The sequence below is a fragment of the Nesoenas mayeri genome (genome assembly GCF_963082525.1).
Source record: "Nesoenas mayeri genome assembly, chromosome: 11".
NCBI lineage: Eukaryota > Metazoa > Chordata > Aves > Columbiformes > Columbidae > Nesoenas > Nesoenas mayeri.
The window spans coordinates 806,171-825,700 of NC_137563.1; the positions used below are offsets into that span (position 1 = coordinate 806,171).

General features: G+C 46.5%; 2 protein-coding genes across 2 annotated transcripts in view; both read left to right on the forward strand.

Moving 5' to 3' along the window:
- The first annotated feature begins 2,477 nt into the window (after positions 1-2,477).
- ARPP19 (cAMP regulated phosphoprotein 19) lies at positions 2,478-14,608 on the forward strand. The gene is made up of 3 exons (XM_080351084.1): positions 2,478-2,665; positions 7,528-7,650; positions 11,141-14,608. The coding sequence occupies exons 1-3, from the start codon at positions 2,621-2,623 to the stop codon at positions 11,309-11,311; spliced, it is 339 nt and encodes a 112-aa protein (XP_080207210.1). The 5' UTR covers positions 2,478-2,620; the 3' UTR covers positions 11,312-14,608.
- Positions 14,609-18,817: 4,209 nt separating this feature from the next.
- MYO5A (myosin VA) overlaps positions 18,818-19,530 on the forward strand; it is a gene marked incomplete at its 5' end in the record, with an annotated part of 80,208 nt that continues 79,495 nt past the window's right edge. Inside the window, one exon of the mRNA XM_080351161.1 lies at positions 18,818-18,844. Within this exon, the coding sequence (XP_080207287.1) occupies positions 18,818-18,844 (27 nt within the window). The remainder of the gene's footprint in view (positions 18,845-19,530) is intronic.

Sequence of the window (19,530 nt, forward strand, 5' to 3'; positions counted from 1 at the left end):
TCTGTGCCTAGAGACTGGCAGGGTTGGTTGAGAAATCTTACAGGTTAAACTCTTCACCCCCTTTTAATACCTGATTTTTATACTTTGATTGTTAATACTTGATTTGACATCAGGAGATGTCAATTTGCATTCATCTTATCCAATGTATCAGAGGTGTCCTACCCGCTTGTTCCCTATGTGTGGCTTTCCTGCGTGCGGCATCGTTGAACGTCATTCTCTCACTACCCAAGATTCTGTATCTGATTGTCTGTTTGAATCTGAATTGCAATTACTTTCTAGTGTTCCTGTAGCTTCTCTTCCCCAATGCAATCTGCTAATATTAATAAAGTTCAGAGTGCGTGATCTGGGTCACCAGTGAACCCTACTCACCACAGCACTGCTGCTCCAGCTGATGCCCATTTGCAGTCACCACGTTAAGGTTTCATCCAGTCACGTTCTCCTGACCCGCACGGGAAGTGTCGGAGGCCTCTAACGCCAGAAGGTGTGGAACTGCAGCCACCTTCGCCGGCTTCTCCACGTGGTTGTTTCCTTTCTGTTAAAGCAAACAGAGTTGTGTGAAACCCTTGTGCTGAATTCATGTCTATCTACTCCATTTCTTTGGGGTGCTTATTTTAGATGGTTTCTCAGGTAATTATTGGTTGGACAGCTTCGTTATAGCTTGTATTCTGTCCTCCCCTTACTCCTATTTAACCAGCCTCCTGAAAACACATTTGTTTTCTACAAGTTCCTATATAGATGACCATTAATTCACTGGGCACTGCTTCAGCCAGTTCTCTAAATCCTCAAGGATAATTTCTTATCCAAGTTGAAAATATTTACCAGATAAGGAAAAAAAGAACTGATGCAAGTGTCTTATAAACAGATCTTTTCCTATTGCAGCTTGAGGCCGCACTGTTGTAAGTTCGTTACGCCGGCTGTCTTGATCACACCAGACTGAACAAAAGAATCATTAAATCCTTTGGTCTTTATATAGTTTGGTAAGGATTCTGTGTATCTCGTCTTCCTGATCTGCTTTTGATGCACATCCTTAAAAAAATGACCTAGTTTCTATATTTTCTATATGCTGCTTTCATGTATTTGAGGCCATTAAAGAACTTGAGCTTTTCCTGAGGTTCTTCATTCACTTCCCATCCTTCCTCTGCACTGCAGCGTTTACACTTGTTCCCTTAAAGAAATAATTGCATTAAGGAACCGCTGAATCCTCAAAACTGTCTTCGCTTGTGCTGATTTCCTGAGGGATTTGAAAGAAATTCCTGAGGTTTGCATTCTGTTGTCGCTGCTTTGTTGTTCCGCTTCCCTTCAAAATCTAGGAACTTCATCCTTTTTATGATAGTTCCTCTATGTGTTGTTCTGTTAATTTTTGGTGGGTTTTTTTTACGTTTTCCCCTGGTTTTGCTGGAAGCAAACGTGACACACCCACCATTGTATTTTCTGTCACTAGGGAAGAAAACCACTCTAATGCCTTCTATGATTGTCATGTACACCCTGCCCTGCTGTCTCCCTTCTGGATCGAGGGGCACACACGTGCCGCCACACAACCCCCATCTCTGGGTGAATCTCTTAGCTGCTCAAAACAACACTGTCAACTCCTGTTTTGAGGGGCTCTTAGTAAAATTGATCTGTGGCAAAATCATTGACTTTACAGCTTCTGTTTCGACGGATTTTCCTGACCTGGCTCAGTGTCTTCAGGCCCTTGAACACGCGAAGCCCGTCACGGCCCGTCCCTCCTTGCTCCTTCTGCTCCTGTGCAGGCAAAATCACGGGAAAGCGGCGGAAGGTAACGACATTTTGTATGGGAAAAGTGAGGGTGTATGCGCACTTCAGCATTATAAAATCTATACCTTATTGTTCACATAATCTTCATATTCAGGGACCGCTAAAGGTGAGCTATTAATCGTGAGCTGTTTGAGCCCTCCTTTATGTTCTTAAAGGAGCCCGAGGGAGGTTCTTTCTGCCGAGAGCCAGGTGGAAGGCAGCTGAGGGGAAGGAAACACCGAACTGATACCCATTGCTGACACGTTTAAGGGGGTCTGTGAGATCTGCTGCCTGCGAATCCAATGAGATCCTCAGGTAAAGCCGCTGAGGACTCGGATCCTCGTTCTGATGGGTACAAGTAGCCAAAATAACCCATTTTAGCCCGGCGGCAACGGGTTTTTTGTCCTTTCCCTGCTGTGGGGCGGCAGCAGCACGCGGTGGGCTGTGCTGGGGGGCCGGGCCGGGCTGTGCCGGGCTGTGCTGTGCTGTGCTGTGCCGGGCTGTGCTGTGCTGTGGGGCCGGGCTGTGCCGGGCTGTGCCGTGCTGTGCTGTGGGGCCGTGCCGTGCCGTGCCGTGCCGGTGTGTCCGCGCCTCCCGCCGCCGCCGCGGGCTGCGCTCCGTGATCGCCGCGGCGCCGTGCACCCACAGCGGACGTGACGTCAGGGGTCGGAGGCGGAAGCGGGGAGCGCGGCCGTTTGGCGGCGGAAGTGCGGTCCCGCCGGAAGTGTGGTCCCGCCGGCGGCCCGTCGTGCCCGCGGCCGCCATCTTGTGCGGGAGGCGGTGGCCTCGCTGCGCGGAGGAGCCGCGGCCGCGCCCCCGTCCCGCCCCGTCCCGCCCGGTCCCGCCGTCCTGCTGCCGCGGCGCCATGTCTGCCGAGAGCCCCGAGCCCGCCTCGGCCGAGGAGCAGAAGGTGGGTGGCCGGCGGCCGCGCCGAGGAGCAGCGGGAGACCCGCGGGGCTTCTCCCGCCCCCATCCGCGGCCGAGGCGCAGCGGGGCCGCCGGGGCTGTGCGGCCCGCAGCGCGGGGAGCCCCGCGGGGCAGCGCCTCGGGCCTGACCGCCCTACGGGCCGCGCCGGCAGCCTCCGAGCGGCCGCCCTGGCCGGGGAGCTCCGGCCCTTCCGCCGCCGCGCTGGGGGCGCCGGGCGGCTCTGCCGGCGGGGGCGGAACGGGGCCCGGGGCGGAACGGGGCCCGGGGCGGAACGGGGCCCGAGGCGGATCGGGGCCCGGGGCGGAACGGGGCCCGGGGCGGAACGGGCCCGGGGCGGAGCGGGGAGCGGCCAGGAGGGCGCCGGCGGGGCTGGCGGGAGCGGCGGCACCGTGTCGGCGGCTCGCTCGGGGCCGCTCGCTGGTACCCGCTGCCGCGCTCCGGCCTGTGCGGCTGGCGGCGCCTCCGCTGCCCGGGGGGCCCGGCCCCGCTCCCGCCGCGGTCTCGGCTCCGGCCGCAGCGGCTGCAGAGCGGCGGGAATCCGGGCCTAAACTTGTGTCTTATTTTTAGAACATTTCAGCTTTTAACGTGAACTGCTTAGGAGGAGAAATACCCAAAACACAGTGGCCCTGGCCTGTTCTGCTTAAGCGTTTTAGAAAGAAGGATTGTCTGGGTTATCTGCTGATGGAGCTATTATGTCATCGAATGTTTCTATAGTTTCGGGTTCAGAGATGACCGCATGCTGCCAGCGGTGACCCTCTGTGGGCTGTGTCTTTAAGAATCCGATTTGGTTTTTAGTGCTGTCATTGCTGTGTAGACTCAGTTCAATCTCACAGCTATTTCTGACCCGGAGCAGTTATGAAACGCAGGCACTGCTCTGGAGGACGCCACAAGAGAAAGCTTGATCTGCCTCAGCTGCCAGTGTTTGTTTAATAATTTACAGTTTGTAATATGAGTTAGTCATGCAAGTAGGGCTTTGGGGGTTGATATGGAATGATACCTCCTCAATAGGTGCAGTAATCAGAACCAGCTTCCATGGCAGATCTGCAATCTACTCTTAAATACATGTGTTCTGCAGCTCGACTCTACATTCGTGTTAGGCGGACTGCTGAGCAGACACCGCTCCTGTGCAAAGCCTGTAAAATACATTCCTGGCCTGTGTAGCACTCCTAGAATAGCTCTGTAATAAGAGCATAGGGAAACATGTGGTAGCGAGTTTATTGTGATGCCTTCTAGTGTGTTCTAGTGAGGTCAGGTGGCTGGGCCTGATTTGCCGAGTTTTAGACCGAAATCTTGAAGTGCAGCGCTTATGCACTGCTTGGAAAAGTCACCCTTTATCTGAGAGACAGCAGTCCCTTACTGATCTGCTGATTTAGTTTTAATCTGACGAAGTGTTTGAGACAAATCAACGACATCAATAAAATTAAACTTTGTTTTCTGTGAGTTTGTGCTAAGATAGTGTGATATTGGTGCTCTTATGGCTTTGCAGTATTAACCTTCACTAAAACTGTTTGGGTAGACTAAATTGAACCTTGGCTCGGTGCTTAGCTCTGAGATACTTATATAAACAACTCATTTTGCAGTGCTTACTCATATGTATGCTTAACAAAATGCAGCCCCCAAATGAACTTGGAGGCAGCGTTTTCATGTTCAGAACTGGTTTTGGAACTTTTCTACCATGCTGTAAGAAGCTTGTGTGTGTGATAGGCGAGAAAGGTGTTAAACAAGAGTGATACAAATGGAAAACTTCCCAAAGACCAGTGTTTCCTGACTGTGAACACTCAGGATAGTGGCAGGGGGAAGTTCGGCAACAAAGAAACCTTTGACATTGGAGTGCATGCTTTGTTGACTGACTTTTTGCCTTAAAAGCCTGTATTTTTCAGGAAGCTGCTGGAGGTAGCACGTTCTGTTTCTGGACTGGCTGTTGCCACATTGATTTGCTGTAGAATTGTGTTGTCATGTTTTTCCCATTTTCTGCTTTACATTTTCTCGGATGTCTTTTGCTGAAGAGGATGAGTTCTTCATACCAGAGTTTTAAGAGGCTGATGGCTCTTTCTTTAGCCATGCACTTCAGTTGTTGAGCAGATATGGAGCTTTACACTGCTAGTGCCTCTGTAAAGATTAAAAGCAAAAGCTATCTTTAAATAAGTTAGGTAACTGCTGCCTTCCTGGTAGATAATTTTAATGAAGTAAGCAGACTTCATTAGCTATGTCAGATTCCTGGAGAGAACTAAAATTGTAACTTTTGTGTGGTTGTCACTAGGAAGAAGAGCGTGGTGTATCTTGATTTCTGCCCCCTCACTCATTTGTGAGTCACTTGGTGCTTGCTTCTGTAACTCAAGAGGGAATGTTTTAAATATACGAATGGCCTTGCCGGCTTGGGTTAAAGCTTTTGTGGCACAACAACACATCTCCAGGGTGTTCGATACCATCTGGCCCACAGAAGAATCTAAGATCAGGACATGCATGCAGTGATCTTCCCCAGAAAACTATCCCAGGTCTCAACAATCTGGGAATTAAAACCCTCCTGAGCAACAAGTGAACACACCGAGTTGCTTTCTGAACCCAGCTAGATCCTTTCTTCCCCTGGGTCCTTTGGCAAGGAGTTCTGCATCTCAGCTATTTTACATGAACAACTGTTATCTTATTTTCAGCTGCTTTTGTTTGACACCCCAAGTCTTTGTATTGCAATTCTTTAATTTGTCTTATGTAGTTTTTTGAGTCTTAGTCGTCACTCTTGGTTGTCAAGACTAAGTGCCCGTAGTCTGTATCCTTTTCAGCTGCACTGATGCGTAAACCAATATTTTTTGTTTGGATTGGCTGCTGTACAGTAATGTCAGCCCTGTGAGTTTGCATAAATGTCTCTTTTGAGGCACCATAAATACATATTTGTGTAAGCTATTTATTGTTGGCCCACTGTTCTTAAAAACTATTTTATCTTCGTTAGTATTGGCAAATCATGCCCCCTCAAATGCTTTGTCCGTTGGCTCAACAATGAGTACCCAGTGATTCAGCATTAGATGTTGAAAATATTTAGCTGAAAGGATTGCTTTTGAGAAAATCCAGTCGGTGTCAGCATGATAATAAAGCACAACAGGAGGACCAGCAGCTGAAGAAGAATCTTGGTGACACATTAAAACTGTGTTCTTGGCTAGTATGGTGTTATATAGTGAGAAATAGCATAGATGTATCTTCAGTAGCGCAGGGAAACTTCACCCTTTGTATTTATTTGTATTGTGCATTGTATTGCCTAACTGTATTTTTGTCTAATAAAAAGCATTTGTTCCTGTCTTCATAGAAGTTTCTCTGAAACTGTTATGTGAATTTTTGTCTTCCCTTGGTAGAGCGTTAATTCAAATTCCCGCTGCGTTGTGCAAAGGCGTCTTTGAGGTGTTTTGGCCCAGTGGAGCAACTAGACAGTGTTATATACTAAATCTGTTATAACCTTTGCTTCTGTTTTTTTTTTTACCAGAAAGATGAAGAATATTCTAGAACTTCGAGCTTTTATGACATGAATAGGAAAGCACAGGGTCAGGCTAGTGTGGGGCTCCGGTTCTTTGGCGGGTCTGGCTTGAGAAGCTCCCTGCTGCTGTGCTGACACCCGTGTGCGCAGCTGCTTCGTGCTCCAGCCTGTCCACTGAAACACGGCCCAAGAAGGAAAAGGAAATAAAAGGTTATTTTTCGGTCAAATTAATTTCTGTAAGCGATTTATGTGCAGTACATGCAGTCACACTGACTGATGCAATGCAAAGGATGATGGCACGGATGGCAAAGAGTGCAGAAGGGCTGTCTGAGTAGCTCCAAGTGGCTATGAAACCTTAGTCACAGGTGAATATGAGATCTCCCTGGTTTCAACTCTTCTCTCCCACCTAAAAGTCTTTCCGTGACTTCAGATTATAATAACAATTCAAGAACTACAGTAGTCATTGCAAATCAGAGTGTATTTTCCTTGAACTAGCAATGGTTTGTATGCAAAAAACCACAGACAGTGTTGGCCAAGTACTGGAAAGTAGCAAAATGAGAATTTTGAATGGAAAATACTTTAGAAGTTATGTAATAGAAGAACTTGTACTTCATACATCATATGGCTACATGGAGCAGAACAGAGAGTGTGAAGTAGCGGGCAGGGTTGAAATACTGGATGTAGAAATTGCAGTTTTTGCTGAAAGAGTATCTGCAAATGATTACTTTGAACATGCACATTTTAAAGTATGCTCTTAAAATAGACATTTTATATGAAAGCACTATCAACTGCCTTCATCGTCATAATTTTACGAAAATTCTAGACACGTATAGAGAAATCCAGTATTGTTGCTATTAATATGATAGCAGCCATGTTTTGAGGCTGAGCTGCTTTCACACCATCTCACAGTGAGTATCAACACGTTGCTGTCAGAGCAGTCATGCGAACCAGATTGTGGCAACGCAAGTGCTGGTCTGTCTGCACCTCCCCGATCAAACGGGAAAGAAGCCCTGTGGCTCTTGCCTGGCTTTCAATGTGTATTTGGTGGTGGTGGAGCCCTTGTTTGGACAAAAAATGGGTTTTCTTTGGGGGATTTTGGTTTTTTTTCCGAAATGGAATAATTTAATTTTAGTACAGACTACTGTGAGGGAGAAATGCATCAATTAGATTCAGTCACATCTCCAGGAAAGGTATCTAAGATGGGAGGCTGAACTCCCACAGTTGCTGTCAATATCCAAGAGAGAGCATACCAAAGTCTATTCAAATAACTATCTGTTCATTTGGTAGCAGCAGTTGGCATGTTGGTGAGCTACCTGCAAAGTTATTCTGCGTAAATAGTTCATTCTTTTATAGTTCATTTACAGTGTTGCTAATTGTCTTTCAGGAAATGGAAGATAAGGTGATCAGCCCAGAAAAAGCCGAAGAAGCAAAATTGAAAGCAAGATACCCTCACCTGGGCCAGAAGCCAGGAGGCTCAGACTTCTTGAGGAAGAGGCTTCAAAAAGGGGTGAGTTCTTTATTGTCCACAGGGTATGGACAAGAAATTCCACAATTCCTATATCTATGATTTTTTTTGATTACTTTTTATTATTACTATTCCACACCACAGGCCTGTGCGTGAGTAGAAGAGTGCTAAGAAATTTAAACTTTGGGAAAGCACAAGAAAGAGAAGTTTGTTTCCACAGAACACACCAGATTGGCAGGATGGTTGTTTACAGCATCAATGGCTCCACTGAACTTTTTAGAAAGAATTAAACTTAGAAACCATCTCAGTGCTGCTGTGATAGACTTCACGAAAACATGGTAGTAGGCACAGAGGGTCAGAACCTCATCCCCGATTTGTACTGATCCTGTCTTGCCCATTCTTAGGTTCCTAAAATGTATGTCTACTTTTATTACTCGTATTTTTAGCACATGAAAGCTTAGTGTCTGCTCTGTTACACCAGGCACCTTCTGATATCAGTGCCTTCGGAGTGGTGTGATTCTGAATATATACGCTAACGAAAAAATGATGATAGAAGAATGAAGAGGGAGTTCATATTTCGGTATAGTTCCACATGTAACCAGTGTCTCTTATTTTCTTAGTTATTCAACTGTGGGTTTTTTTGATTTAATTATTCATAAAGTGATTATGTAATGCCTTTCAGGCATGCTGGAACTCAGTTGTTGGAATAGTCCTGGTATATCACTACTTCTCCTGGTGCTTTCCTTGCTGTCACACTTTTTTGTCTAGCCCCTTTGAGTGCATGCAATGACTCCCGAGTATAAATTCCGCGCAAACCAGCTGCTGGAGTTCAATGCTGATCTGATTCTGTGCTATCTGGTAACATCTCCTGGGAATTGTTGCTGCTGGCAGGTTTTTTATGGGCTTTCTCTGGTGACTCGGAGCACACGCAGCACAGTTAGTGGCTGCTGGTAGATCAGGCGATTCCTTTTGTGAGTTATGCTGTTTGGTGTTCCCAAATACAAAACTGAATGCAACCTAAGTGAGGCTTCAGGGGGTTCACTGTGTGGACACAGAAGGGAGAAGGTGAGCGTGTTGGATGATAATTCAGGAAAACAGACAAGCATCTGTTCCCTAAGGTTGGTGCCTATCCAGCAGTTACAACAGCTTGCACTCCGTGCAAATGTGAGGAGAAATCACAACCAACAAAACAGTCTGCACAATGTCTTCATCTTGATTACAGCACTATTGCACTATTGAATGCAAAAGTTGTTGCAGCCTGTATTTTCAAAATTGAGCAGAGGGAGACCAGTGGGGATCCTAATTGACTGAGTTTGGGATTTTGCTACTTCGACGAAAGAGGGCGTAAAGTTGCGGATTCCAATTCATAATCTGTCTTGGTTGGTTCTCCACTCCTGATGTGGTGGTAATAACTTTCTTCCGTTCTATTTTTCTTATTTTCATTTGGTGTGCTCAGTGTCTCAAATGAGGAAGCATCGTTAGGTGATGCAGAAGCCTGGCTTACTTCAGGCTGCCTGGATTGCTGAGGTTTTAAATAGAGTGAGGATAGTGAGTATGTGTTGCGATTGTATTTGTGACACGAAGGCACCTGGACAGACACAGTCAGTCTGAAGGGGATGATGGAATACAGGCCATCTGTGAGAAGCTGGAGTAAAGCAGAGCAAAACACAGGAATAAGTCAAAGGGGAAAGGAGCTGATATTCTAATGTATGAAGGATGGTAGGTTTTCTCAGATATTGTTCTGAATGCCTGTAGTCTTTGGTTTGGCAGCTAGGACGTGCTCTGCGCGTTGAGATCTGCCCTCCAGCAATGTTCCACGTTGGGTGCCCTCACCATTGCTGGCACTTTCTCCAGAGTAACAGCAGCTGAGAACCATGCTACACCACACTCCTGGAGGGGGGGTCGGTTTGGAGAAATAGGAAATAGCTATTGCCTGTATATACAGGTATTTCCTATATATTTGGAGAAACAGACATAGGTATCTGTTAACAGCAGTAGCACATTGAAAGATTGAGCCATTCTGTTATTATCTAGATGCTGTTTAAAAGTTTCTTTCGGTTGCTTCAGTCTTGAAAGGCAAGTTATAAAAGCCTTTTTCAAATCAGATTGTTCTAACTTGAGCTCTGCTCTGCAGGTGCATCGTTAGCACACTGTGCTGTAAACAGGCATTATGCTGTCGAAAGGATTGAATTGGGAAGGTTTATGAATGGAAGTGTGTGTTTCAGATACACTGCTGGCTGCATGGGCAAACCAGGCTGGGTGACTTGAAGGCTCTAGCAGGAAACACTTCAAGCCTTCTTCGGGAGGCCCTGCCTAAACAACCTTCCCCGCCCGTTAGGGAGAGGCCTGTTAAGTCAGATCTGCAGATTACTTCTCTCTAACAACTGCTGCCAGTGAACATTTTGCAGCTGGTTAGTACTAATGCCAAATAAAGAGTATGGTAGAATATATTGCCTGGAAGCACTTAAACGTAGCATGTAGTGGTGACTGTTGTTCAGCTGACTGAGGAATAAGGCTATATAAACCTACCTACGGACTGTTCTCTTCAGAGATGATTGATGTTAAGCAGCAGCTGCTAGTGTAAGTCTTCGTCATGAATCTAGAAGTTTTTTGGCCTCATGAGACAATCTGTTGAGAACAGTGGGTTACAAGTGCCTTACTGGCAGACCCCTTAGAAAGGTGCAAACAAAATGCAACTTTTCCTGCAAAATGTGCCAGTGAGCAGTTGAAGACTTGACACAGAGCTTGGATGAAATCCTGTGCCTCATCTTACCATGATGCAGATAAATCATAAGTCGTTTGGCTTTAACATCCATAGATAACTTAATATTTTGAGAAACCTGACAACAAATAAAGCACTGTTAAAAGTAATACTATTAAAAATTTGGTGAAATATTAAGGAACACTGTTTTAGAAATGGAAACTCAATGTATTCGCTTTTGTATTCAGAAGAAACCTGGGCTGTGGAGTAAGAATTTCCGTCGCACAGTGCTTTTCAGAAGGACCGCACAGTACATTTGACTTTGCTAAATAATTGCTTTGGGAACTACAGGGGCAGAGGTTTCCATGTTTTAATGTATGCAGACGAGGTTTTGTTGCTAGTGCACTGGTTCATGCTGCTTTGATCTGGTGTGATGGAGCAGGCTCCGCTCTCCAGCTTTAGCTCATGCAGTGGTTCCTTGTTCTGTGCAGTGGAACTTGTTCACTGCAACAGCATTTACAGACGCTGAGGTTTCACCTGTGGGAGACCAGAGCTCTTGGGAAAACCCGGGCAAAAATGATGCTCGTGTATGATGTGAGTTTAATGGTATATGTAGAATCTTTAATGTGTATTTACCTAATGCTATGAGTGTATCTGTGCTTCATAGTCCTGAGAAGGTTTTTTTCTTGAGTCGACATAGAGCTGCTTTGCCAAATCAGGAAGATTCTATAGCTGTTTTTAAAATTTAAAGAAACTATTTAACGGTGTAATTCAGTGTATGCATCTGGTAAAACTCGAGGCTTTTAAATATATGTGTCTTTTGTCTTCTAGCAAAAATACTTTGATTCCGGAGATTACAACATGGCTAAAGCAAAGATGAAGAATAAGCAACTGCCCACCGCAGCTCCTGACAAGACAGAAGTCACTGGTGACCATATTCCTACTCCACAGGATCTTCCCCAGCGGAAACCGTCTCTAGTTGCTAGCAAGCTGGCTGGCTGACGAGAGCAGCCGAACTGCATGATTATTCTCATTCCTGTTATTTCTCCTTAATAGTTATTTCTCACCCTCACATCCCCCATTTTTCCTTTCTTACACTAAGTCATGAGACTGACAGCTTTGCAGGTAGCGGTAGCATGTGCTGCTATTGTAAGGGAGTACTGTTAAGAGTAAAACGTAGTATTTGGACTAGCTGAGAACAATGCACTGATTAAAAAGGCTAAGTTTGGTTAGAGCTCTGTAATCTACTTGAAAATGTACATATTGCCCATTTCCTAGTGTAGGACTGGTTCCAGCAAGTGACATCGCAAGTTTTACAACTTACAATGTTTCTGCTTTTGTTATTTCATCTTAATTACAGCATATTTGTATTTAATATAACCTCCAGTTGTGTTGGGTTTTTCTTCTGTGTTTGGGTTTGTTGTCCAAAATAGAGATTTAAACCACAAGTTGCTAGATGGTAAAGCATGTATAAAACCAAGACAGGTCTCTGATTGAATTTTGTTTCTGCTTTTGAACTTGAACGGCCTTAAACCTGTTTCAGCTTTAACAATAGAGTTTTTACTTGGGCAATATTTGCCCATTCTGGTGTAACTCTTGTGAACCTAGTGCTTGTTGACAACTGCCTGTTGAAGCTGGTATTCTTTTCAGTTCCGTAGCTTAGGACAGACTTTTGTTGAAGATGTGAATGAAGTGTGCATGTGCATAGACTGTTGAATTCACTCTTGTGCCATTTTTGTAAATACAATAGTTTTGCACAACCTTTTGCAAACGTCTTAGTTTTACATTTTAAAAAGCAGATAATGTGCCAATCAAAGCACAAGTGATTCTGTATCTTTCAAAGTCTTGTCCTGAAACTAAGAGCCCAGGATCTTGCTACTGAAAGTAAAAACTGAGTACCTGAGATCTGTGAAACACTGAAATTGACACTTGGCTCAGCCTTGTGCTTTTGTGGTTGTGTATTTTGTTTTACAACAATGTCCATCATTCAGATGAAACCTGGAATTTGCACCCCTATTGGAGGCCAGTGCCCTTTCTGCTCAGCAGCTCTTTAAGCTTTTAAAGGTGAAATGCTCTGATGACGTTCTGCAGAGTCTTGTGTGTGGCAGACTCCAGATCTGGGCTTGCGAAGGTTGATACGCAATTGTCTTTGGGCTGTTTTAACTTGTGGAAGCGGAAGAGTATAATTTTCTGTATTTTTAATTTCTGAAGTGGTGGTAAACTAACTCATGTTCTCTTACGCAGCAGCCCCTCACTGGCCTGGGGGAAACAAAGAACTGGCAATGGTGTTTATGTAATGACCTGTTGAGAAATAGGTCACTTTTCGTATCAGAAAAAAGGAATGAATGTCAGTTCATCTTTCTGGTGCAGGTCGTAAGTACTAGATGGCTAAAGTACACACTTGATATTGGACAGGTAACTTCCCGCCTTTAAAAGCATGTTTGTTCAGTGAAATCAGAATATTAAAAGTGCAATATGATCCATAACATGACTCATTTTTATAGGGAGCCACAGCCTTGGTATTCTTCGGGAATATAAGAAACTCTTTAAAAATACCAGTTTCCTGAATACTTTTTAAAGTTCTGAAACAGCCTATTAAAGCACCACTGTGGGTATTAGGGGAGAAAATAGTCTTAAAGGTGCATGTTTTTAGAAGGATGTGTTTTGTGTTGGCATATTGAGCAAGGCCTTACAAGATAAAGCACTGCCAGTCAGAAAGAGCCCTGGCTCGCGTGTTCCGCAGTGCTCCCTGCTGAAGGCAAACACAAGAAAACCGTCCAGAGAAAGTGGGAAATCTTCATTTGGTCCTGACTCGATCCGAATGTGAGCAAAGTCTAGCGGAGTCTATGGAACCGCTCGTTCCAGAGAGCTGTGAAATTGTTAACCTGATTCTTTCCAAGCCTGTGGAGCCCTTTTCTAGTAATGAAATGGGCTGTGTCAGGGCTGTCCTTATTCCTTATCTTCCACTAGTACTATAAAGAATAAGTGATTTTTGCAGAACAGGTTGAAGAAATGGACTTACTTGCCTTCTTTAAGTAAGAAATGGGGCTGGGAGAATAGCAAGGAAACTGGATATATTGAAGCAAACTGCTTTTTATAGATGTTTGTCCTAATGTGAAAATCCCTGTTTATTTTTGTATGTGTAAATGAAACTTACTGATAGGACTGGGCCTGAAGCAGATTTTGGACAATTGAAGGTGACTTGCTGTGCATTGTCTGGTGCCACTGTTCGGGGCTTGTGTACGGTGAGCTTTCCTCCTGTTTGGGAAGGTTTAAAAAATAGCCATCTATTGTAGACATTCCACTCACTTTACTGCAACTGCACCTCGGCTTGTGCTGCTGGTTGGACAGCACAGGCTCTTCCTATGGTCACCCGGTGACTTGCAGTTCTTAAGATGATTACAGATCCAGCTATGAATATATTATCCCCGTGTCTCTGTGAAGTACTGTAATACTAACGAGGTCAGAGAGCGATTACGAGCCTTCACATCTGACAGACCTCAGCAGCGGGCACGGCTATTTTGATCCTGCACACTGTATAAAACTTAAGCCCAATAATCACTTAACAGTAAATCAAACGTGACTGCAAATCGATGCTTACTTTCAGCTTATTCCAGCAAGATAACTCAGCTATCCAAACTTATGTACATAATGTATTATATGAGTTTTACCATTTGATAATTACCTTTTTCAAAGAAAACCTGTCCACACTGTAGACTGGCAGTCCCTTTCATATCTTGCCTTTATAAAGATAGTGTTTAGTTATTAGAGTAGTACTCACGTAGGCTTCTAAGAGCAGATAGCACGAACGTTTTATTCGAGATAGTTAAGTGAACTAATGACAACTTCACTGCTATGTCCCCAAATCTGTAGCACCAGAGGCTTCCCTCTCATTGTTCTGGATGTAGTAGGACAGCGTTTGTGTAAAAGCCACACAAGTACATTTTGTTGGACGTATTTCCGCCCAGTCAAGATGTTAAGGTGATAAAAATGTCAATTGTTCCCTACAAACTTACACATTGTATAGTATACAGAATAAATTGATCTACTTAGTTTTTATTGCAATGTGTAGATTTGTCTCGTCTTTGCTGTGGTTTCCTACAAGATTCTGCACACTTCGGTATTCTCCATGGAAAATTTCTAACCCCTAAATCTTGCTACTCTGTATGATTAAAAACACGACTGGGCTTTGGTTTCTAGTATGTTAGACTACAGAATTACTTTAATGTAATCACATTTATATATATTTCAGTGCTTATTTTTCTAATAAGGCAATTAAAGCTTATTGTTTGAAAACTCCGTAACAGGTGATTGTTTTGGTCCCTTGCACTGAGTGAATTAGCTTGGCGTACAGGAGTTTGCATTGCTATAGACTACTGGCCCGAACATGCACCATTTTCAAGAACTCAGGATGCTGGAAGAAGCCCAACTCGTTTCCCGTTCAGACTGTGAGGTAGGTGATGGCCTTCGCGCAGCTTCAACATCCATTTGATATATTTGCACAGCTCCATCAGCAAAGTGGCAGTGACACCCTCTGTACCCTGCGCCTCACACGCAGGTGGGACGAATGTGTGTTGGTTGGTTTTTCTGACTTAAGCTGGAGTTGGGCTGAACGTGTGGTTTCATTGTTCCTGCTTTAGTACAAGCGAACCAGCCTCTTTCACACTCAACTCTTGGGCTTTTTCATCCTCCTTTCTGGCATTGGCAGACCCAGAGCAATCTCAAATCTGAAAAGTCCTGTGCGTATTGAAAGCATTTATTGCCATTAAATATTTACCTTGAAGATGAATGTTTGTGGAGTAGTGGCACGGAGCCCTGAGCTCAGGCCATGTGCTTCAGAAACCTCCAGGGCAGGTGACTGAATGGTCCCTGTCTTTCTCAGGCAATTTATCATGGTTACGACAAGATGCTGCTTGATAAATATTCCCGATAAATCTCCTTGCATATGTACAGCAGGCACAAAATTTTGTTTAGTTACTGCTTTGGAAAATATTGACAAATCCTCCACCAATTTCAGATGGATACGTATTTGACTTTGGTTTAAAATGGGAAGAGGGAAGGACTTTTTGGTTCTGACTTTGTCTAATAACACATTTCACTTGGGTTTAGTTTTTTTACTGAATTGCAGAACAGTATTGTAGCTCTTACTAGAAAAGGAATATGGTTGGATAATCTGTCGGCTTCCCTTGGCAATGTTATAGAATAATCAGATAACTGTCATTAACATTCCACAGAGACTGGATTCAGCGTCTGCTGCCTGCATTAGTGTAGTAAGGTTGTTCCTTGCTGGGTTTAAGGAGAAAACAATGGTAAGAGTCTTCCTTGAGAAACAGGCCTTGGATGTTTGAAATGTACAGCGTTTTCTAGGAATTGAATGATATGCCTGAAATTACAAGGATGCTGAAAGGCAAGAGGTGGAAGCTGTGGATTCTCTGAGCTTCAGGTCTGTTCCTGTGTGGTGGTTTTTATACTGTTGAAAAAAACTTGGCTAATAAATTGAAATTAAAATATGTGTGTGACGTTCTAGGGACAAGAAAAGTCTTCCTCCTCTAGGCATAGATGGGCTGAGGCAAGCTTTCTGCGTGGGAACTGCAGCATGGGGGGTTTGCCTGTTTTCTGTAAGCCCAAAAGCCCTGGCAGTGAATCCCAAACGTTGCTGGGAGGGTATGTGCATGGTGCATAATTTTATCTCTTCCTACGTATCTCTTGCATTGTTTCAGAGTTCTTAACTAGTAACTGTTCAGTCAGTGCCAGCTGAGCCTGACCTGCTTGTTTTCCACAGCTGAATCTCCAGCCCTAGTTGTTGTACTGTGAGAATGAAGGGAAAGGTAAGAGGAGGATGTTAGCCTACAAATTCTGTTGGCTTTGTTTGTGCACTCAGTTACACGGATGGGCAGTGTTGAATGTACAGATGCTGTTCTGAAGGAGTGGGTAGGGGGTAGGCCCATCCACGGTGCCACAGAAACCGTCCCGTGTTCCTTGTGGTACCAATAGATAGGATTTCTGTGCCTCTGATAGTTTCCCTTTTTCCTTTGGTAGAGCCCGACAGCGGCAGAACAGGCAGAGAAGGGGATTCCGCACAGTTGAACGTGCCATGGATGTGAACGGAACACAGACGTAAAAGATAGGACAGATACCTTGTAGACACTTCTGAAACAAACTCATAGACTCATCTCAATTCATAGAATGATTACTTTCTTTATGTATTACTTGGTTCAAATTCAGTATGAAACTCTGCATGTGAACTGAGTCACCTCCATCAGCCAAGCGTTGTCAGCTGGAATACCGTGGGATATATGCTCTGACGTGACATGCCGTAAATGAGCTTTTGGAAGAGCTGCTGTGCGTGATACGAGATGAGGATGTTGAAAATCTCGCCAGCCATCTCATTGCAGGAGATGCATGTTAAAGTAATAACTAGTCCATGTAGATACATTACCAACAGGTTGCTTCTTGGCAGCTTTCAGTGCCCCCAATTCCTGTCCTTAATGACAGATTTGAAATCCTGGTTTATGCAAATTGTGTCAAATCGTAGCATATTTTGGACTCGGGTATCTATTTTTTGCTGGGGTTTATAATTACATTTGGCTCCTGAGCTCACTGTGAATGGCCGATACAGTAATCGCAGTCCAAGCAAACACCTACAACCAGTGTCTTTGAATTCAGAATTTTGAAGAAAGGGTATTCAATATCAGATATGAAGCAGCACACAGAGGGGGCTTCAGGTCCCTCTGAAAACAAGAGTGAGGTTTCTGTGGTTCATACATACAGATTTTTAGATGAAGCCTTTTAAATGTGGATGGTCACACTCTAGAATGAAGCCCAGATCTCTGGTGTTGCACATGCGGGATGACGGGTAGCGCCAGCGCAGGTCTGTGTTCTGCCCAGCGTGCACAGGGAACGCAGCTCTGCAAACAGCCCGAGGCCTGACCCTGACCTGGGCCGGTCGGCAGGACCCATCCGCTGGGCTTCTGTAGGACCAGGACAACGTCAGTCCTGCGGCTGGGATCGGGCTCCCGGCATGGGACGGTAATCGCGGCTGATAATCCTGGACGTGCTGGCAGAACGTGGGCGGGAAGAGATCGTTAAATTCAGTTCTCATCGGAGTTTCAACTCTGAACTCTCCCAGCAAATTTTTTTTAATCTTTCTGAATTTACTAACTCAGTTTGCTAGCTGTGGAGACCATACATCTGCATCCATTAGTAATATAACTCCAGGTAAGGCTCTGTATTTTCATCCTATTTTAATTTTTCATTTGTGCGTGCTATTGTCCATCTCTTTTCCTTTAGGCAGCAGCAGTAAAGTACAACTGGATTATAGCGTTTGTTTGGAGTGTGTATTGGGGGCTCAAGATAGCTGGATTTTATTTCTGGCTGTTACTTGGTTGGTGAGTGATTTTCGAGCAGGAGTTTCGGGGCAGCCCGCACACTGCCCACTGGTTCAGAGCTGATATCTCAACAGTGGGATTTTCAGAGATGATAAAGCAAAGATAACTGTTTCCAGCTGGGTTTGTATTTTGGACCACTTGGACTGTTGGGATGCCTTCCCAGGTGAAAAGGGCAAATACAGGATTGTAATAGCTCCAGTTGTGCTGTCTGAAGATCTCTTGCCATAATGTGAGCTGTAAAAAGCACCAGTTAATGATTGCCAAAGCAAATGAGCTGCCATCTCTAGACTTAGCCAGAAGATGGATTATGCTTTTCATTCCCTTTTGATTCAGAGATGTGTACCTTCCTTACTTTCTTAGTAAGAACTGGACTTGCTTATTGCAGGAACTGGTTTGGGCCCAGTTCTCTTCAGTGTTTTTGGTAGTGGTTTGAATGATAAAGGTGCAATCTTTAGAGGTGAACAGTTTGAAGGATGGGATCGGAATTGGAGAGTAAACAAAAGATGGAAAACTTGACACCTGAGAAGTATTTCCAGAAGCGCACAATAGGAACGACTGTAGGCGGTAGGATGGCAGCGGGCAGGCGGACGGGAACCCCACGGGATACTCTGCGTTAGCAGGAGTCGTGTGGGAAAGGGAGCGACCGTGCGCGGTGTCCGGCGCTGCTGATGCCGCAGGGCCCGCGGGGGTGGGCGCCGCGCCCCGGCGCTTCATAACGAGATGGGTGATGGTTCGGTCTAGCGGAAAACCAACGAGAAAGCGGGATGGGGAGGGAGGGACGCGCGTCTCGCACGAAGCGCGGCCGGAGCGGCTGAGCGGGGGGCGCCGCGGGTCCGCCCGCGCTGCCGTTGTGTCCCGCGCCCTCGGTGCAGCCCGCGCGCGCCCCCGCGGCGCGGCGGCGGAGGGGGGCGGGCGAACAGGTGCCCGCGGCCGCTGCGCTCCGGGCAGCCGCCCGCCGGTGGGAGGCAGCGCCGCCCGCCGCTCCCACAATGCACAGAGCGGCGGCCGCCCCGCGCCCGCCAGGTAGCAACATGGCGCGTCGCGCCCGGGCCGCCGCCTGAGCATCCTCCCTCCTCCCGCCAACGGCTGCCGCAGAGGGGCCGCCCGCCCGCGCTGCGCCATGGCGGCCTCCGAGCTCTACACCAAGGTACGGCGGGGACGGCGGCGGGGCCGGGGCTGCGCGGGGGCGGCGGGGCGGGCGGCGCGGCCCGGGCGGGCATCCCGAGCCCAGCGAGGGCGGGGTGGGCAGGGGCCGGCGCCGCCATCCCCGGCCCGGCAGCCTCTCCGCGGCGGGGCCGCCCGCTCCCGGCGCGCACCCGCATCCCAGCGGGGCGCGGGGCCGGTCCCGCCGCCCCCGGAGCGGCTGTGCCCGCGGGCCGGGCTGGGGGGCGGCAGCGGCGCTGCGGCAGCGGCGCCCGCAGAGCCCGCGGGGAAGCGGCCGGCGGGCGCGGTGTGCCGGTCACAGCAGCCGCTCCGCGTCTCCTTCGGAAACGCCGTCCCGTTCCTTGTACAAAAACACCCACAGCGTAGATACTTCGGCAACAAACTAACCTTTTCGGTGACGCTGCACCTTTAGGTTGCGTGTTCTCCTTTGGCAGTCGTTCAGAGCCCTGCCGTCAGCGCTGGGGTGGTGCCTGACTCTCATATGCTTTTGCAGACATTTTTGTAATCATTTTGGGCTTGTGTGTCAGTATCCTGTCAGTTTCCACCCGGAAACAGTTCCTGCCCTACGCATCTCTATGATGGCAAAGCCTGCACCTTGAGAGCTGTGGAAATGATGGTTTCACCCGCTGGCAGCGCATTGTTTGCTTTGCTCTGCCTTGGCCGAGCGCA